At 34.6% G+C, this 21012-nt stretch overlaps 2 protein-coding genes across 2 annotated transcripts; both read left to right on the plus strand.

Moving 5' to 3' along the window:
• The first annotated feature begins 4866 nt into the window (after positions 1 to 4866).
• On the plus strand, positions 4867 to 11169 carry LOC106769069 (AP-2 complex subunit mu). Its single transcript, XM_014654531.2, has 13 exons — positions 4867 to 5172; positions 5354 to 5531; positions 6798 to 6888; positions 7771 to 7865; positions 8736 to 8825; positions 8900 to 8948; positions 9025 to 9163; positions 9359 to 9475; positions 9628 to 9718; positions 9804 to 9946; positions 10140 to 10254; positions 10654 to 10698; positions 10783 to 11169. Exons 1-13 carry the CDS (start codon positions 5090 to 5092, stop codon positions 10861 to 10863), a joined length of 1317 nt encoding a protein of 438 aa, XP_014510017.1. The 5' UTR covers positions 4867 to 5089; the 3' UTR covers positions 10864 to 11169.
• A 1637-nt stretch (positions 11170 to 12806) lies between these two features.
• On the plus strand, positions 12807 to 19455 carry LOC106769577 (ferredoxin-1). The gene is made up of 6 exons (XM_014655251.2): positions 12807 to 13204; positions 13419 to 13482; positions 14786 to 14874; positions 15869 to 15937; positions 18986 to 19030; positions 19122 to 19455. Exons 1-6 carry the CDS (start codon positions 12977 to 12979, stop codon positions 19164 to 19166), a joined length of 540 nt encoding a protein of 179 aa, XP_014510737.1. The 5' UTR covers positions 12807 to 12976; the 3' UTR covers positions 19167 to 19455.
• The last annotated feature ends 1557 nt before the right edge of the window (positions 19456 to 21012 follow it).

Below are 21012 nucleotides of genomic sequence, written 5' to 3' on the forward strand. Positions count from 1 at the left end.
GTCATAGCCTCACGTGCTTCGCACGTCTTTCACTCTTCCTTTTCGCTCTAACCCTATCCTCTGTTCGCCAAAACCACGTTTCAAGACATAGCCAGAAAGTTGAAGCTCAACCCTATTGCCATCCACGGCGTCACGCAGTTCTCCGATCTCACCGAGGACGAGTTTCAACGCCACTATACCGGTGTCAATGGCGACTTCCCGTTGAATAATGGCGCTGGCGGTGTGGCACCGCCGTTGGAGGTGGATGGACTACGAGAGGATTTCGACTGGCGAACCGAATACGTCTCCCCTCGAAGTTGTTGGAGAAGCTGAATCCGGATACGCCAAGTCGTGGAGAAGCTAGATCCGGATACGTCTCCCATGGAAGTTGATGAAGAAGCTGGATCCGGATACCATCTTCTTGGAACCGAATACAGACCCTGCTTCTTCACTTATTTTTATGTTTCATTTTATTAGGTTGGTGTTGGAATTTTATTTTTCGTACAGGGGTAAATAAGTCTTTGTCCAATAAATCACCGCAAATCTTCTCAAATTTGCGGGATGGGTTCAACAGTGTTATCCCGCAAATCAGCTGATTTATTTGATCGCAAATCAGCGGATGAGAACACGAGCTTAATCCTCCATCCGTCTTTGCAATTCTCCGTTAACAGTAAAATCAACCCAAAAGAACAGAGGCTAAGGGACCAAAAACATATTTAACCCTTTTTGTGTCACTTATCTTTTTATACTATTAGAGTCTTGAATAGTTAAATCCATAATATTTTTCTCTCTTGGAAACATATTTTTATTTATCCCCATCTACAACACGATAAAAAAAGGTGTTAATTAATAATTTTGAAACATAAATTAATAAATAATTAAATTAAATTAGTTAGGTTGGTGAGTCAACCCGACTCACTATAATGAGTCGAGTTCTAAGTGAACTAAGTTAAAAATTGGTCCGTATAAAAAAATGACATTTTTTTCAAATCCAATCCAACTCGAACTCGTAGTGAACCGTGTTAGTCCGCGGATTCTAACCCATTTTGACAACACTAATTATCATAAAAATCTAAAAGCAAATATTCAATTGAAAAATATTAGATTTTTTAAGATCTAACACAACATAAAATTTTAGCATAAGACATTTTAAAACTTAATTAAATAGTTTTTAATATTATAAATATAAATTTAAAATAATTTTTATAAATATAATTGAGAATAATTTGTCTTTAAAAAAATTATTAAATATGTTAAATATTTTACAATTACTATTACAATATTAATAATGATATCCTAATTACTTTTTTATATTCTTACGTAATTATAAAATAATAAATGTCTTTCTTGATTGTACATATATCAAATATTAAATATAAGTTAGGATTAAATATGTTTTTCGTCCCTTAAGTATCACACATTGTTAAGCCTCTACTTGTATATAGTAGGAGGAAAGCAGTTACACAACCTAACTGCCAAGGCAGTTAGGAGGGGTGGTTAGGGATCATGTATATAAGGGGGGCTTGGTTGTAAATCGGGGGTAGTGAGTGAATTCATTTTTTTTTTTGTCAAGAACTTGTTTGTCTTGATCGGGGGAGGTTAAGCTCTCTATACTCTGAATCCATTGATTGCTATCGATTAACAGAAGCTATTCAGTACTAGTGTGGGTTGTTTGTGTGTTGAGAAGGAGTTTCTCATAGGTTCTTGATTAAAGAACCTATCATTTGGTCCGACTTGTCGGATTAGGAGGGGGAAGAATCAGCGATGAGTAGCCAAATGGAGGGAAGATTATATAATTTGGAGATTACGGTGGAGGGTATTAAGGAGGAGACGACTGCGATACGACGTGACCTACAACAAATGATGAGGTTGATGGGTGGAGGTCAGAATAATCAGGGGGATGGTTCTGAAGGAAGTAGCAGCTCTGTGAACGAAAACCCCGAAAAGCGCTACAATGGGGGAATACTCCAAAATTGGTGGAAAAGGGTAGAATTGCCATTGTTTGAAAGGGTGGAGCCGCATAGTTGGATTAACAAAGCAAAGCGGTTCTTTGACATCCAGAAGGTGGTTGAGGAGGATAAGATTGAACTCGCATACATTAGCATGGAGGGGAGCGTGAGTTATTGGTTCAAATATTGGAGGGAAAAAACCAAGAACAGTTCTTGGTCAGGCTTGAAGGCTGGGTTGATCAATCGTTTCAGAGGGGGATTCCACGGCACGGTTTATGAGCAGATGGCAACGCTGAGGCAAGACGAAACGGTGGAAGAATTTGTTAGACATTTTGAGATCTTATTAAGGCAGACCCAAGGCCTATCGGAGGAGCTGGTATTGGGTTTTTTCATGGCTGGGTTACGAGAAGATATGAAGGGACAAGTTCACATACAAGATCCTCAAGAATTGATGGTTGCGATGAGGATCACACGTGACGTGGACGACGCAGTGAACAAAACAAGAGGAGGAAGTTGGAATGTGATGAAGGGTCGACAATCGTGGGGACGAGCGGTTGGGTTTAGTCCCTACTCGAAACTTTGGTTGCTTTTATTCTTTTAGTTTTGAAACTATTACAATTAGTCCTTAAAATTGAACGACGTTAAATTTTTGTATGATGTGGCTATCAGTGAGCCAGGTGTATGCCACACTTTTTCTTCTTCTTTTTTTTTTTTTTTTTCTGAAATATTTTCCACGTTTTTTCTAAACCATTCCTTCTTCTCCTCCAATCACTCAAAATATCCACCGCCTCTGACACCGTTATTGCCTGAAGCAGCCTCTTGTTGGTAGAAGAAATCTACTTCGGCCAGACAACACTCCATCTTCATCATCGGCGAATACCTTTTCCTTCCTCTGTCTCGTTTCTGCCTCTCACATTCTAAAGAAAAAATACTATTGAATTCACCCAATCATGAAATCTCCCTCTCACAAAACTAAGATCATATTGCCACAATATTACATCTGATTATCATTATAATTTGTTCCACGAAACAATAACAAAAAATCAAGGTGAAAAAAATCAGAAATTGAAAACCATCACAACACGTTCAGAGGCAGAGCGCGATGCAACGAAGATCGTCATCGGCAGTGGCATTGTCGAACGACAGAAAGGGTGTGAAAAAGGGAAATTTGTTTTGGCCTTGGGACCCCGGAGAGTCCGTGCGGTGGCGTCATAGGCTCAAGCAGCTTCTTCGGCAGAATCAAAGGTTCCAAACCAAACCCTAGCTTTCTTCAATGGGTCTCTGATCTCCGTCGCGAACCTCCCCCACGGTCTCTTTCTGACGCCTCGGTACCGAGGCTCCTTTAAAAGGGATTTGTTGGCTATCGTAGTAGTCGTCGTGACCACTGACGACGCCCCACTTCTTCCCTTCCGCATCTCTTTGGTGAAATTAATAAAAAAATAAGAAAAAAATACAACTGGCTATTTGAGCATGAACTAAGAAACTAGAGCCAATTTTATGAATTTCAATAACATTTCCCTAAAGAATCTGTTGCAGAGGTATATTTTGATAGATTATCAGAAAGGTTCTCATCATAAATAAATGAAAAGGCTCCAAATACGTTTTCCAGAATCAACAAGTAATTTAGCACTACCACTCCTACCAAAGTCAACATCTTTTGTACTTCGAAAGCAATCCCTTCTCTTATGATCTATGATGTAATAATCACCGATATGCAACAACTGAAATGCAGTAGATAGTAAATTAATACTTGGGTTTGCACTACTATACAAAATCATTGACCTAGTTATTATTAATATTTTCCCCTTTTACTAAAGGTAAATAATAATGTAAAATACATGATTGCAGGAGCTCCCAACCCAAGTATAGGGGATGGTGTAGCCGACCTTGGAGGGGAAGCTGAAAAAGTGGAAGTCGCAGACACGGAACAGAAGTCCTTCAAGGTGACGTCCTCATCGTAAGGATCAGGTAGATCCATTGCGATGATCGACGAGGAAGGGTTTGGCACGGACGACTGTCGTGATGACCTCCTGCACGGATATGCACGTGAAGTAGGTGTCGTGTGAGTAGAGGAGCATGTGGGTGCCACTAGTGAAGATGCAGGAGAAAGATGGACACATTTCAGAAAAAGGAAAAGTGACGTGACTCATCCGTTAGCCACATGAAACAAAAGTTAATGCCATTCTATTTTAAGGACTAATTGTCATAGTTTCAAACTAAAAGGACTAAAAACAACTAAAGTTTAGAGTAGAGACTAAACCTAAAATCGTGTAATACTTAAAAAGAACAAAAAACATATTTATCCTTATAATTTATATATTTTATTATCAACCATTTTTTACTTATAAAATGAAAATAACAATATTTATTATTTATTAATTTAATACAAAGTAAAAAACAGACGCAATTTGAAATTAATATTTATTTATAAAACAATATAAAAGTACTGTTTATAATACTCAAAATTTAAAATAGTCTATATATAATTATTTTATGTATAAATATTTTAATATTTTATTTTAGTTTTTTAATACTAAATTAGTTATAGTTAATATTAAAAATAAAAATTTGGAATATATAAAGTAAAAAAAATTATATAAAATTTTAATTAGTAATTTAGTCTATATAATTTTTTTAATGTTTTTTATTTTATTTTATTTATTTATTTTTAAATAAATTTGATTAGTTAACTACATTAAATTGCAGAAAAAAACCCTTACACATACTTAACTATTACTGGTTACAGATGGTGGATCAAGTATGAATTCAATCATCGACACGTTGAAAAGCAAATTATTAATTGAGTCTTATCTTATATAACATAAAACACTAAAACTAGTATATTGTAGACTTAAAATATAATCGACTTACATTTTGAGTGTTACTTTTTAATTTATTTTTTCCAATTTTTTATATATTTCTTTTTTTGTATGTGTGCGTTTATTTCCCAATTTTCGATTCACATTAAGCAATTCTGAATTGTCAAATTCACCCTCTGTCTCCTCCCTTGTCCGAACTAGTCCAATTCACCAAATCGGCGACCTTGCCTTCCGTTGGTATCTGCTCTCTCTTCCTTTCTCTCTCAGGAAACCACAGATCCGTCTGCGTAAAACCACTGTATTCGATAGTCTCTATCGATCTTCAGATAAAGTGGACCGGAGATGCCGGTTGCCGCTTCCGCCATATACTTCCTCAACCTCCGCGGCGACGTTCTCATCAACCGCCTCTATCGCGACGATGTCGGGTACTCTTGCTTCCACTTTTCTCTCTCTTTCATGATTTCACCTATTCGTACATAGGATTTTTTTTTCAACTGTTACGACGCCTTTCGATTGCAGCTTGTTGAATTGTATGCATCGATTATGTCGTAGTTTCGTATTTGAAAGAGTTGACTTAGCTAGGGTTGATTGGTGATCTTATTGCAGGGGAAATATGGTGGATGCTTTTAGGACACATATTATGCAAACGAAGGAGCTTGGTACTTGCCCTGTGAGGCAGATTGGTGGATGCTCTTTCTTTTACATGAGGATCAGCAATGTCTACATTGTCATTGTTGTCAGCAACAATGCCAATGTGGCTTGCGCTTTCAAGTTTGTCGTTGAGGTACTCCGCCACCTCTGCCTGTAATTCACTTATATCTGAAATGAAGGCTTTGTTGGGGTGCTGCTTGTTCAGGACTTTCTCCTATTTAGCTTGTAATTATTGATGTTTTGATTGTTGTTCACGTTTTTTAAATGATTGTTTGGTGTTAGCTCCTACACTGAGTGAACAAGATGGGAGGAACCTTCTAAATTCTAATAGTTAGCACAAGTTGTGATGTATGGATGATTGAAAAGAGGGCTGTAAGCATCCATGGATTTAGTGGAGGAGCATGGATAAATGATGACCCGTGTCAGACTGCACTTGAGATTTGTATAAGTACCAAGGGTCACAAAGATCAGTTAGGGTTTGACAGCATTTATTTTTTGGCTGAAGCATCTACACAGAGGGATTTTTTGTGATACCAGTGATTTTATTTCTTGAATCACTATGTTCTCCGTCTTGTAATTTTCACATATACCTGGTGCTTGTGACCTTTTAGTTTTATATTGTAGGCGGCAACATATTAGTAGTTAGATTCTGGATATGCTGGTTGTATGCATTAATTATGATAATTTGAGTGGCCTTCTATTCAGGGCAGTTGATTAATTGAAATTCCTTCTCTTTACAATTGACCTTCGTCGTAGTCTATATTGCAAAATATATTTAATATAACACTGGGATTTATTTTAACAATGCTTTTATGACATCCCATCCTATCGTCACATCATGGAAATTTTCAACTAATAAGAAATGGTGAGAACTAATCAAGGATGTTAAGGTCAAATGACACAGATCTCGGAATAGTATATAACACTGATGCAGATATCCTAGTAGAATTTCTGAAATAAATTTTAGTTTCACTTATTGGATATAATTTCTGGCAGGAAGAGAGTCAATGCAGAGCTATAAAGTAATTCTATGTATTTGTTAATTTGTAGCTGTTTATCTTTGGATTGATTTCAGGAATGCTGAGTTTATTTGCCAATTGACCTATTATTAAGTCTAGGGGATATTATCTTACGATCATTAATCAAAGTAGTAACAAAACTCTTTCAATTGCCATTAAGAGAGTGGCTTAACATTTCAATCTGCCAACAAATAAATCACTCAATCTCTATCTCTCTTCTTCTGGATCCCTTTGACAATTGACAACATTAGAAGCCAAATTTTCTTTAACACCTTATAGATCATTTTGAGTGGTTTTCTAAAATGTTTACATCCCGTTGTGATTAAAAAATGTCATTTTTGCTTTGCGGTGGTTGATGATTGTACTTTTTTTATTTACAGGCTGTTGCATTGTTCCGATCTTATTTTGGTGGAGCTTTTGACGAGGATGCAATTCGCAATAATTTTGTACTCATTTATGAGCTCCTAGATGGTATGTAATTTATACAGAGAATCAATCAGTCTTGCCTTGATATTTTTGTGTACTGTGTGTTATACTTTAGACTTGAAACTCAGCGCCAGGATTTTAGTTTACTGTATTTTTTAAACTTTCAGAAACTATAAGAGTATATTGTAGCAAAGTTACATCGCAAGTTTGTTTAAGTGAGGAGTAATACATGTCAATTTTGGTACGTAGATGCTTTTGTATTATTGTATATCTTAGTTATTCGAATATATTTTAATGATATTCTTTTCATTGAAATACAAATTAGATTATGCAGATAACTGCAATAACCATACTTTTAGCTGGTGTGAATACAAAAGAAGTCACATTTATGTATGGTGGCTATTGGTGACGATGCAAGTAAACAAATGAAAGGATACAAAGGGTTCCTTTATCTTAATGCCATTGGCAAACGCCATGTTCATTATATTGGTCTCAAGTTCCAACATCTTGACAAAATGATTGCCATGAGTTCAATGAAAATTAGTGGGCATATAAACAATAAACCAGGTTTTTCTTTTGAATTGTAGTGAACATGGTCTTGACTGTGCTTGTGCACGTGCAACTCTAATTACGCTCTTGCTTGATAACTATTAGATGTGTTGCGTTGTGGTTATATTTTATATTATTAAAACGATAAATAAATATATTTTGCCAAGTCAAAATTTGTTCAGTGTTGAATGCCAGAGTAAATTCTGCGTTATAGATGTGTTGCATTGTGGGTCTATTCTACATTATTGAAATGATAAACTAATATATTTTTCTAAGTCAAAATTTGTTCAGTATTGAATGCCGGAGTAAGTTCTGTGATATGGAAAAAGATACATGTCATTAAATTGGTGAATGGTTATTAACTACTGGTTTTTGCAGAAATTATGGACTTTGGTTACCCACAAAATCTTTCACCAGAGATCTTAAAGCTTTATATCACACAGGAAGGAGTGCGTTCCCCATTTTCATCCAAGGTTAGCCAGCTAACACTGTTGTTGCTAGTAGCTACTATGAAGTAAGGCCACATATATGAATATGATACGAGAAAACATGGATATATTGACAAAGCAGCAAAAAATACAGAGAACACCACATAGATATACAAATGTATGGAAATACCAAAACATTAACTGATATGCAAGATTATTTGCTCCATATCAGCAATATATTCCCTTTTTTGAAACCTCTCTACTTCTCTTGTCATTACCTTAATGTTATAGTTGAAAAAGATGGAAATGCACCACCTCTCTTCTTCCAACCGGGAAAACAGAGAATTGCCTCTGGCCAAATTCCAATCTATCGGTTGGCTGCTTAAGTTGATGATCAAATTGTCGACCTTTGTTTGGGAGTTTAATAGATTATAAGTCTCAACATTGATCTTATCTGTGTTGATACTTAATGCTAATCTGTTTCTGGCATATGTCTCCTCAAGTGGAATGTTTATTCTGTCATGATGTGCTTGTTTTTTCTAAAAGCATATCACTCAAGTTAATACTTTTGTAGACTTTAAAATGTTTTGTAATTGCTTCATATTTGTAAGGAGCAAATAACTTGTTTTCTTCTACTAAAAGTTCACCGTTTTCTTTACTGTTCCTGATTGATGAGGCTTGAGTTATACCAACGGACCGAGGTCAGGTGTAATTATTATAATAACAACAAAATTATGATGCAAAATTTTAACTTCTGTCCATAAAGCTGGTATCAATTCAGATTACTCTTCTTTTACTGTTTTGTGCAATGTTTATCTATATGTATATTTTTACTTTTAACCCAATATGTTTACCGGGTTGATTGTGTTCCATTAAATCCTTTGCTTGCTATATTCTTTGTACATCAAATAAAAGCCCTCAGACAGGCCTGTTCCAAATGCAACTTTACAAGTTACTGGTGCTGTTGGGTGGCGGAGAGAGGGCCTTGTATACAAAAAGAACGAGGTACCTTGGCATCTGTTGTTTACATACAATTATTGCCATACAGCTTGTGCTGTTGTAACATTGGCCTGTTGCAGGTCTTCCTGGATATTGTCGAAAGTGTAAATCTTCTTATGTCTTCAAAAGGTAGGCTGTGAATTTCATTTTTCTGCATATTGGTATTTGCTATATTGCCTGCCCTCTGACTAGTTTGTGAATTTAGGTAGTGTTCTGCGATGTGATGTCACTGGGAAGATTCTTATGAAATGCTTTCTTTCTGGAATGCCTGATTTAAAGTTGGGTTTGAATGACAAGATTGGTCTTGAGAAAGAAGCACAACTTAAATCACGTCCTGCTAAAAGGTAGCCTTCAGTTGCCTTTGTTTTTTTTTATGCTTTAAATATCGCCAATTCAAACACGTTTCTTTAGGTTCTTCTGATGCATTGAATATTAAATGGGGTGCCTGTTTTCTTGTTTTCCCTTTATAGTACCTATTCTGTATGCTGTATTTAGAAAGTGTATTTTACCCCTTTCTCAAAAACAAATCTATGTTGCAGTGGTAAAAGTATCGAGCTTGATGATGTAACTTTCCATCAATGTGTGAATCTAACAAGGTTCAACTCAGAGAAGACCGTTAGTTTTGTACCACCGGATGGTGAATTTGAACTAATGAAGTAGGTTTTTTCTTTCAATCCTATCTATTGCTATCTAATTTCTTAAATTAACAGCAAATATGCTCTTTATTCTTTTTAATTCTGTCTGTCATTCAAACTTACCTTGTTTAACCATTAACGTAATATCAGCTAATAAAATTATATTTATGCAGGTATCGTATAACTGAGGGAGTTAATCTTCCTTTTAAAGTATTGCCTACTATCAAGGAACTTGGTCGATCACGCATAGAAGTGAACGTTAAGGTTTGTAAATTTTCATGTTGGATATCCATTTGATGATATGCCATCCTTCACTTGTTCATTTATTTTTTCAGTACATGTTTTTCAGGTAAAGAGTGTGTTTGGTGCAAAAATGTTTGCACTTGGGGTTGTGGTAAAGATTCCTGTGCCAAAACAAACAGCAAAAACAAATTTCACAGTTACATCTGGCCGAGCAAAATACAATGCCTCTATTGACTCTTTGGTCTGGAAGTAAGTGTCTTCATTTTGCTTATTATTTGAACAATAATTCCAATTATTTTTAAAGTTATTGGTTGGTATCATTCATTATTCTTCCCCTCCCACTCTTTTTCCTTTTATACTCTAGTTTTTAGTGTTTTTCATTTTCATCATAATAGACTTGCCATTCTAATATCATTATTGCTTGCTTTATCTTTATTTATAGGATTAGAAAATTCCCTGGGCAAACTGAGTCGACCTTAAGTGCAGAGGTTGAACTTATTTCCACAACAACAGAAAAGAAATCTTGGACCAGACCACCAATTCAGATGGAGTTTCAGGTGTGTTGTTCAATCACTAGTGGTTGTTTCAATAATTTCTTTAGTTTAAATGTTGCTTTTAATTTTAATTTTGTCAACTTTGGCGTCTTGTGATTTTGGTTTATCCTTGTAACAATATTTCTGATTCCAAACAAAATAAAGGGTCCGCTTTTGTTTGTCTCATGGAAGAAATTATGGCAATTAGACGCTGAATTACAATCACATTCCTTTGCCAGATGTTGTCCAACTGCGTGGATTTAAAATAACCATTTATTTGTTTTAAATTTCCTTTTAACTCTCCCTCCCTTTTGCATGCTTGATCCTCTTCTGTTGGCTTAAATTTTCGAGAAATTTATCATATTCACTTCTGGAGCCGTCTTTCTAAACTTTTTCTTATACGTATTTTTACTCTTGGGACAGGTTCCCATGTTCACAGCATCTGGTTTACGTGTCCGTTTCCTCAAGGTATCCATCCCGACCTTCCCTACTATTTTTTCGTGCATCCTCTCACAACGACGTGGCTCTATCTTCTTTATTTACTCCCTGCAGGTGTGGGAGAAGAGCGGGTACAATACCGTTGAGTGGGTTCGTTATATTACAAAAGCGGGATCCTACGAGATTAGGTGCTAGACACAATTGGCGTTGCTGGGTGGAGATTAAAGCAAAATCCGAAATAAGGCGCAGTTTAGGCAAGTTTTCAAAGTTTCTTATCAAGTATTATGATGTAATGAAAGTTTCAGGCCTTACTCAAGGTGTTATCGGTATGATTCTTTGTGTGAAAATCAGTTTTAATATGTTTGTTCCAAAAGGCCAGCTTATTATTGGAACCTAAAATTGATTGTGTTCTCTCGCACTCTTTGTATTTTGTTATATTTTTATAATATTGATTTATTGTAATGATAATTTTATTGAGTGATGGTTAATTACATTATTTCATCTTGGAGTTGATTTTAGGATTTTATGTGCTTAATATTGCAAGGAAATGACCAATGAAATGGCAAACTAACGGTTTCTTTGTCCAGGAAGAAGTTCTCTTAGATTTCATTATACGAATCCGGGGTTAGAGTTTAGCATGACAATAACTTAATTTTCGCAGAAGAAGCGAATTAAAAAAGAGGACAAAAATTAAGTTTCCTAAAATCCTGTTCATTAACTTTTTTGAAAAATTTCTAGATAGTCTTTCTTTAATCTGAATTCTTTCTCACCCCGATTCCGCACTGTTATTCTTAACTCTAAGCAACTGGAAGAATTACATTTTGAGTAACTTTAAAATTATTTTCAGTTCGGTTAAAACAAAGCGGTAGACTAGATTGTTTGAAACAGGTGAGATTACGGGAGTATGAATGTCATTATTTAAATACAGTGTTTTCACTAGATCACTTAGTCACAAACAAGTCACACGAATGAGAATGAGGGACACAAATTAAGCAATAAAATCAGACTCCTAGTTTAGAAGGACACTCTCGTATTTGCTAACCTGCATCTATTTATAGTAACCAAGGCTCCAATGGTCCATGTTAAACAGAAGAAATTTGGAATTAAATATCAATGAAAAACATCAGAATATGGATTACCCAAGAATCGATAGCATTCAGTGATTCAGAAAGTTCGGGCATTGTATGCACTGAACTCTGACGGGGAAAAATGCTCCTAAGGTAACTGCAATTAAGCGCTAGTTTAAGCAATACAGAAATTCAGGTCAAGAATATCCTGCAATATCATACTCCACGAGGCCATTTTGTTATTGACCTTGTAAAAACAAAAGGGAAAAGACCAAGTGGAAGAATCATAAAGCAATAATAAGTTAAGTACCTATCAAAGTCAGTAACTTTATGGACTGCATTTGCATTGCGCAGAGCAGCCAAGGCCAACTGCGTCACAAGACATACAGATGTTAGATTTTGAAGTAAAATAGTTTAAAACAACGTTGAACTAGAATATTGAAACTGGGTTGACTAGAAAATGTCTAGTTTAGTTTCAAATCAGTAATTGAGAAGTAAGTATAGCCAATGTTTCCCTTTTCTGATGATTTAGGAAAGCCACACAAGCATAATTCCAATTTTGAAACAAACAACTGGAATTTTTAAAAAATATTGGTTAATCAATTTTGAATAATGGTTGACCACTCCTATGGAAATTTGGTTCATTTATTTCACTAACCAGGTTTGTGAGTTGGGATATGGATGAGTTGTTTTCGGTTGATGAACTGAATTTAATTAATTAGAAAAAGGTCCACTATTTTATTTTAAATCATTGGTAAAGGCAAGGCTGAACAAGGAATTTTTAGGCAGCTGAATGTAATAAAATAGGGACTTTTGATATTTACACGTAATAAAAATTTGTCACGATTAAAAGTACATCCAAATTTTATTTGTATTTAACTAATTGGATTGGGTTAATTATATAATTTTAAAAAAATACAATGAGTGTCATGTGTTATAATATTTTTATTTTTATGTCATTTTATTTACTGTACTTTTATATTAAGATTTTAAAATATTATTTAATTGTTGTCTAATAATAATAAATCTTAATTCGATTACAATAACACCATTAAATACTTAGTTTCATTGAAAGCCCATGGAAGAGTCTTGATGACAGTACACGTGTAGAGTTTTGGTTGGAAGAAAATCTAACGGTTGGTGGAGAACGACCGTTTGGTTCCTCACCTCCCTCCCTCTCTCCCACGTTATCCCGTCACTCTGTCTGTGAATGCTGCGTCACCTCTAAGAAGAAGAAAAAGATGGCACTTCCCCTTCTTCCGACTCCCATCATTCCACTTCCCAAGCAACAACAATCATTCCCTTCCAATATCCGCCGCAGAGCTACCACGGTGTCGGCGGAGCTCCAGACGGCGGTTGTGCGAACCGGTGGAATCGATTACCAGTTTCCGTCTGTTGATGCTCCCACTCATAAGGTCACAGTCCACGACAGACAGAGAGGAATCGTTCACGAGTTTGTCGTACCTGAGGTACCATCTTTCGAGTCCACCATTTTCATCGATGTTATAACCTCCTTATTTTCCATTCTCTGTTGTAGCTGCTTGCTATTAATACTTTATCTTATTCTCTTTTTATATTATCGAATATTGATTTTTGTTTGTGATATAACAAAGAAATTAGCGATCCTTTTTTTAGTATTTTGAAAATTTACATGTGATTGTTACTATGCTTTATGAAATGCAGGACCAGTATATATTGCACACTGCTGAGTCCCAGAATATTACCCTTCCGTTCGCCTGCAGGCACGGTACTTCTTTTATCCAATTTGTTTTTACTTTTCAGTTATTTTCTCACCCAGGAGAATGTTGAAACTGTGCCGGTAGTTTGAAAATAGATAATTTTTTTTAGGATGCTGTTTAAATTTAAATGTTAGGATCAGTATATTGTTAGTATTTCAGTTTTGAATTACACTCAGAATACAGGAATTAAATTCTGCATAATATATCTCCTCTGCTTTTTGTAAAAAATCTACACAGAAATCCCAATAGAAAATTCACATTTGCACACTCATTCATCCCTATGTTATATTGTATTTTTGCTGCTTCATTGCACATGTATTGACGTTCTTAGGCGATGGATTTCTCTATTTATCTTAGTGTTAATATTTCACCATTTAGCATTTGATGGCGTTTCATTATGTTGAGTATGTTTATGATCTGCAGAACTCAGTCATGTAAAACAGAGATTTGATTAGTGCCAAATTTGACATATTTACCATAACCTTTGGGAGATGATATACTTTTCAAAGTAGTTCCAATTAAATCTGTAAGTGCGTGTTAGGGTCCATGAACTTCTTCATAAACATTTATCCAAGAGAGAAACAAGAAAAAAATGTAACAGATTTTTCTTCAAGTTAAAATTAACTTGTGCATAAGTTAAAAATTTCAATTTGGAGAAACTATATGAAAGAGCTTTTACAAATTAGGATATGCATAAAACTAATCTTACTTTATGAGGAAACTGATTTTTCTTAATTTTTTTAAGTGTTTATGGAGAAACTTGTCCAAATAGTTCCTTAATCTATGGTAGGTGTTGTTATTGTAAACTAAACTGACGCGTGTCAGTTATTCTGTATCCTATACTCTGCGTATATACCTTTCTCTACCTCCACATATACATTTTCAGTCTCTCTCAGTGTTATAAGTTACCTCTCTTCTCACTTCTGCATCACTCTCTCTCTCACACACTCACTGCCACGCTGCTAACAGTACGGAGTTATGGAAAGAATTTTACAAACCTATTAAATTTGGTTTTTTCCATCTATATTATTACCAATGGAATTAATGGTCATTGCTGATGGTAGATTCCTTTTTTCATGGGTTTTATTGATTTTAAACCAGTGTGATTTTTTGTTTTCCTCTTATTGGGAGCAAAGAAAATATGGTAATTGTTTAAATCTGGTGAAGTTTGTCTTTGTAGATGATTGCAATGAATTTTGACACTTGTTCTCTCTGCTGTTTCTATTGCCATCTTGATTGAAATCTGTTGGATTTGTGATGCTATTTCTTGCTTCCTGATCACGTTTGCTTCTTTAAAACCTTTCGTTGCAGGTTGTTGTACTAGCTGTGCTGTACGTATAAAGAGCGGACAGATTAGACAACCAGAGGCACTTGGGATATCTGCCGAATTGAAAGAGAAGGCACGAGTAGCTCATCTATATTCCATGTTTATGATTTTTTTAGTTACATACTTGAATTGGTAATTTCAACCTGTTAAGTACCAATGCACAAATTTCACATGGTATACCCAATAATCAGCATTTTCCATCCTTATTTTATTAAGGGTAAAAGAAAATGTTAGACATGAATCATGATTTTTCAACTTATTACTATAGACTACTATAATTCTTTAAATTTAACCAACTATAGTAGTATTTAAATAGCAACAAGCTGTACATCTCAAGATATATTATTAATGTAAGTTTTCTCAACACTATCTCTATTGTATCGTTGTAAGAAGTTTATGCATGTTACTAGAGTGGAGGAGGATGAGTTGTTAGTTTAGAACCAATATGTTTGTCAAGTTTTCAGATGCCAGCACCCAAAGACATGTGAATAGCTTTTACCACTTCCCTTAGAAAATAAGAAGACATTGAAAGTTTTATCTTTTTTCAGTCTCAATGCACTGAACTAGTACAGACTATTTTTCTTCAACTATTTTCATAACTTGTAATTTTGATTCATGACCAAAATAAAAATCAACTTTAATTACTAACAATGAAACACTGTACCTACACAAATCATTCTATTAATGGGATTTTTTATATATTAACCTGGACAAATATTTGAACTACAATTTTCAGAAAACCAAAAAAAAAAAAAATACAAAACACTACTTTTTTGGTTCATTCCTGAAATGTTAAGAACAACGAGATTGACTTAGTCAAAATAAAAGTTAAGTTAAAACATAGAAGTACAACTATTTAACTCTTCTTTCTAATATATTCCTGCTGTGTTTTAATGCATAGTTTGCATTCTATTTTCTTGGTCAGTGTTTCTATTCCAGATTCCTTCAACAAATGAATATATTTAAGTGTATACATATACATACAATAGAACATATTCCAGCTTATGGGTTCCACTGTCTTTTACTGCTATGCTGGGCAAGTATGTGAAGTTTTAATTGCATTTCAGGGTTATGCACTTCTTTGTGTGGGCTTCCCAACCTCTGATGTTGAAGTGGAAACTCAAGATGAAGATGAGGTAATGAGCAAGACTACAATTGTAGTTTGAAGCATTTTGCGATATGTGCATGAGGTAGATGCCACACAGATCAACATGTGTAATAGATATTTTCTTAGGCAGAAATATAGAACCCCACCTTCAGCATTATAATACTCAAATAAGATGTTTGACACAACAAGTTCTGAACAAACTCATTTAAAAGATCAAGACACTACCTTAAACCAAAATCTTAAGGCAATAAGTTTGTGGGTCTTTCCACTTATATATTGTTCATCTTACTCATTTTTATACAATGTGAAATTTTCAACTCACCTTGAATTTCTAACAATTGCCCTCTCAAGTGTCATTCCCTTTCTCATTGGTACATCTCCCTCTTGTGGGACCTTACTTTGTACCGTCATTTGAAAATGAGACACTTTCTTGAAACAAAAGACTTTCGATACAAGAAATTCACAAATGTCATACTCATGTGAGTTGATCATCATGAACCATAGGCTCTAATACCAATTATAGGTTCTTCGAGGGGATACACTATGGAGATTTGACATTATGAGTTGTGAACAAACCCTTATAAGAAACTAAGGCACCATCTTCAATCCTAAACTTCAAAACAATAGGTTTGTGAATTCTTCTACTTTTATATGGTTCATAGCAAAACAGAAATCCAAACACTCCTCAACTACCCACCATAGACTCACTTCCCACCCCACTCATAATCATGCAAACTAGAACTGGTTATTCTTTGTCTTCTGCACTTTTTTGATTTCCCCAACCTTCATATCAGTTACCATCTGTCCATTTGGCACAACTGTCTCATTTTACTCAACATTTTCTTACATATTTGCCGTCTCCTCAATTCCATTTGTGACACTATGGGGAGATGGCTTTTTATTTTGATATTACTAGAATATCAATTAAATGCTCTTTCTATCTGTACTCTACCTTTTAATATTGAATAATTTTTATTTGATGTAGAATATACAATAGAATAGAATCAATAAATCATCAATCGTGTAAACAACCTTTGGAGTTATTTAACATTTTCATCGTATTTTCTGCTTTCTCCCTATTTAAGTAGTGTTGTTATTATATCAATGGACTAGAGCTTGTACTTACTAGTATTTGATGTTATTATTAGTATGAAAAGGGTCTTGGGGTTGGTTTTTGTATCACATGGTAATGCTTCGTATGAGAGTAAATTGCATTATCCTGAATACTATATATATATATATATATATATATATATATTGTTTAGAAGTTCTTCAATACTATAATTATTACATGATTTAAAGTAGTTTCATGCTTTGTGACCAAGTCCTGCCATTTTCTTGATACCTGAGTTCCTAAAATATGGAATCAACTGCAGAGATGTTCATATCTCTATGGTTATTTTCTATGTCTATTGGTTGTGCACCAGTTACAACAATCAAGGGTTTTTCCATTTTTTATCTTTTCCGTTCTACCCACTCATGGTTCACCATATTTTATTGTCCAGCTAACTTTCACTTTTTTTTTTTTTTTCTTTTATCGAGTATGTTCATATTAAATCGTCATCTTTTCTGAAGTTCTTCCCTGCCATGGTATTGTTGTTGGTTTTCTAATCTTGGCATATAAGGAGGACAGTGAGAATGATGACATGTGCTAGACCTGGATATTGGTGTTTGTTAGGTCACTGTCTTTCACCTTCATTTCACTGATAGATTATTTTCCATGAGAATTATATAAAGGGTGACTTTTCCCATTTATTATCATTTCAATGGTGACTTAATGTTGTTTCTGAATTTTGACTTATAATTCTTGGATCTATTTTCCAATTTTGTTGGGTCTTTTAAATTATCTTCTTAACTTAGGACATGTTGATGGTCCAATTGGAACTAGATTTTGATCCCTTAAGATACATCGTAGTCTCGACCCTTGGTCTTTTTGTTGTTTGAAAAAATATGATAGTTAGGTGAAGTGAGACCCCTTTAAAGGTGGCTAGCTAGAATCTTTTACAGAGATTAGTTATTGCCCAATCCGATTGATAGTTTGTATCAATGTTGTTGTGAGGCAAAAAAATTATCATGATATGATTGAAGCTACCAAATTCTGTTCTTGAACTTGAAGAATCTTTCTTGTAGTATACGATTGCCTGCACAAATTATTGTTGATTCCCATCAATTATTAGATTCAATTAGGAGTTATTCTAAATTTGTAATTTATTCTGATTTAGGAACTATTGTAACATGCTTTTTAGGCTTCTAATTCTTTCCTTATTTATCTATGGTGTTTATTTTCTTTACTTAGTATAGACGTATTCTTTCCAGATTGATAGAAGTATCAGAGGGTTGGTCTTAAAATAATTTCGAAAGATACACAAACTTGTATATGTTATGGATCCCTAGCACCTAATGTAACGGAAGTTAGTGAACTCCATCCCTTTTTCTTTGGGAAATGAATTTCATTCTTTAGCATGCTAGGATATTTGTGCTGAGCCTCTTTCCAGGGAAGTCCTTTCTTTCTCAATATATAATAATCTTTCTTCAGGTGAGTGTTCATCTCTTTTGCACCTCTATCATCTTGAGTTTTATGTTTTGTTGAGCTTTATATTTTTGTTATTTTCTCTTAGAAGTGCTTATTTGCAATAATCTTAAACTGCGAGGAAGTGTTAGAATATCTGCAAAATGTTTCACGACATCTTGCTTGTCTCTGGACATTCTTTAATATCTCAATTCTTTAAAATATGCTGTGAATCAATTAGTTGTATAGGCTTGAACTTGTAATAACTAGGACAGAACCTAATTGTTAGTGTGACCAGAATTTTTAGTTAGTATTTTGTATCCATTACAATACCCACTATCACCCTAATATTTAGCGTTGTTTTCCTCTTTTCCTTTTTTTTTTTATTCTCTGTCTCAACAAATTGTAGAATGTGTAGTTTGCTCTCCTAAAGTGCTTTGGAGGCTAAATAAAGTTGCCATGATTGTTGTCATTTATTGGGTTTGTGAGATAAGGATATTGTTGTTGACATCATTTGTTATTTATATTTAATATTGGTTGAGTTTAGTAAATCTCGGGCTCATGCAGGTGTATTGGCTTCAATTTGGACGTTATTTTGCCAGAGGACCAGTGGTAAATTCTGTTTGTAACTTTTCTTTTTTCCTGAAATGATATGGCTCATTGTCTCTGATTATGTGACTTTTAACCTGGAAACTTTTTACAGGAAAGAGATGACTATGCCTTGGAGTTGGCCATGGCTGATGAGTAAGCAATGTAAATATCTGACAATTAGTGGAGCAAAGAATGTGAATATTCGGTTTCCCTTCTTTTCTCCCTTTTTTTTCATGTTTCTACTTTGTGTTCTAGTCTTGGTTTATTCACCCCTCCCCCCCTACATATATGCATAAAGCATCGCCCCTAATTTTTGTTTGAAATTGAAGATAGTGGATTTAGTTAGTTCAATCATTTTCTCTTGTCAACTAAATTCTGTTAGACAAGTTAACATGGCATGTTAAGTGTATCAATATGAGGTGGAGATTAAAATGACATTTGAAATACATGAGTTTGTATGTGGTAGGAATTAAAATGATATCCGAAATACAATTGATTAGCACGCTTATCACTACTATTTTCTCTTTTCACTCTCCCGAGCACTCTTCCATTTCTTACCCTGCAAACCCAAGAATGCTAAAGGCTTTTGCATTTTTTGGACCATCATCCTTATCTCCATTAGGTACTACTATTTTGGTTTGAAAATTGAAGCGTTGTGCTACGTGGTAGATTCTTGACATTAAGTATGGTTAGCAAATTTGTTAGGGGCTTGATACATTGTTCTGGTTATGCACTTTGTCTTTGTGTAGCTTCTATTGTTTTGCACTTGAATGTGAAACTTTTTAGTTGTCAATAAGTCTATGTTTGAATTTATTAAGTGTTCTCTTTATCGTGATTAAGTGATAGTGTGAATTATAATGATTTATGTGATCATGTCAGAATTGCTTCACTTATGTAAAAGAATTAACATGTTAGAATAGGTTAACTTATCTTTTCTATTGCATGTGTAAATAATCTTATAATTTTTGTTTCTCTACTAATGTATGAATTCGTATAAATTAATGAAAATGCTAAGAGATCATTGAAATATCTTAGGCATTTTTTTTTTATTTTTTTATTTTCCAGTCTCAAGTTGGTATCAAAGTAGGTCAATCCCATTTTTTGTCATTCTCCAGTGCATTCACCAGCACTGGTTGGTGCACACCTCTGTCTATTAAGGGTTGCATTCATCTCATCAAGCGATGCAGAACTAATACCCCTTCGTCACTGTCCGGCAGCATTGTCTTTGTTGTTTCCGGTGGATAAACATTAGATCTAAAGTGCTTCTCTGAGTGATGGAGAACCCAATTGGTCTCAAATACCAACTTATCTCCACCACCATGCCTGCCATTTGTAAATTGTGCACCTAAGTGTGTTCTCCTCCATGCGTGACCTTCCTACCAACAGAATGACTTCGCACCACCTTCGTGGTTGATGCTGGCCACTTTCGTTCCTGCTCCAACTGGCTTTTCTTCATTTCATATTGGTTCGAGCATAACTCTAGTTGAACACCTTGAGAGTTCCTTTTTTGAAATTATGTTGTTTTCTTGTTCTAAAGTTTCGCTTCAGGACTTGTCTATTCCTTTCCTGGTTCTCCCATAATTACTTCAGGGAAGCTTAATGGCAAGATTTACTTATCTTGGTCAATATTATTTGATCTTTATATTTTTGACCTATGCTTCCATAATCATTTGGAAGAAGATGGTAGCACAATGGCATTCAATAAGGTTGAACATAGGAAGAAGATGGATTTTTAGCTTTGTTCCCTATTGTGGCAATTTATGGAACCCAATATATTCAGAACTCTTACAACATATTAAACTTGTAACTCCTTTTGGAAGAAGGCTAACTCTAAACTTTGCAAATGATATTTTGGCATCTATGATCTTGCTCATAAGCTAACATGTTTGAAACAAACAAATTGCGACATGAACTTTATTGTTGAAGCACAATCAACCCTTGAGAAATGAAGGATGTTTCTAGAAGTTGATTATTTGGAAGAGATTAAGAAGAAGTTGAATAAG

This window comes from Vigna radiata, chromosome 7, assembly GCF_000741045.1.
Source record: "Vigna radiata var. radiata cultivar VC1973A chromosome 7, Vradiata_ver6, whole genome shotgun sequence".
Taxonomy (NCBI): domain Eukaryota; kingdom Viridiplantae; phylum Streptophyta; class Magnoliopsida; order Fabales; family Fabaceae; genus Vigna; species Vigna radiata.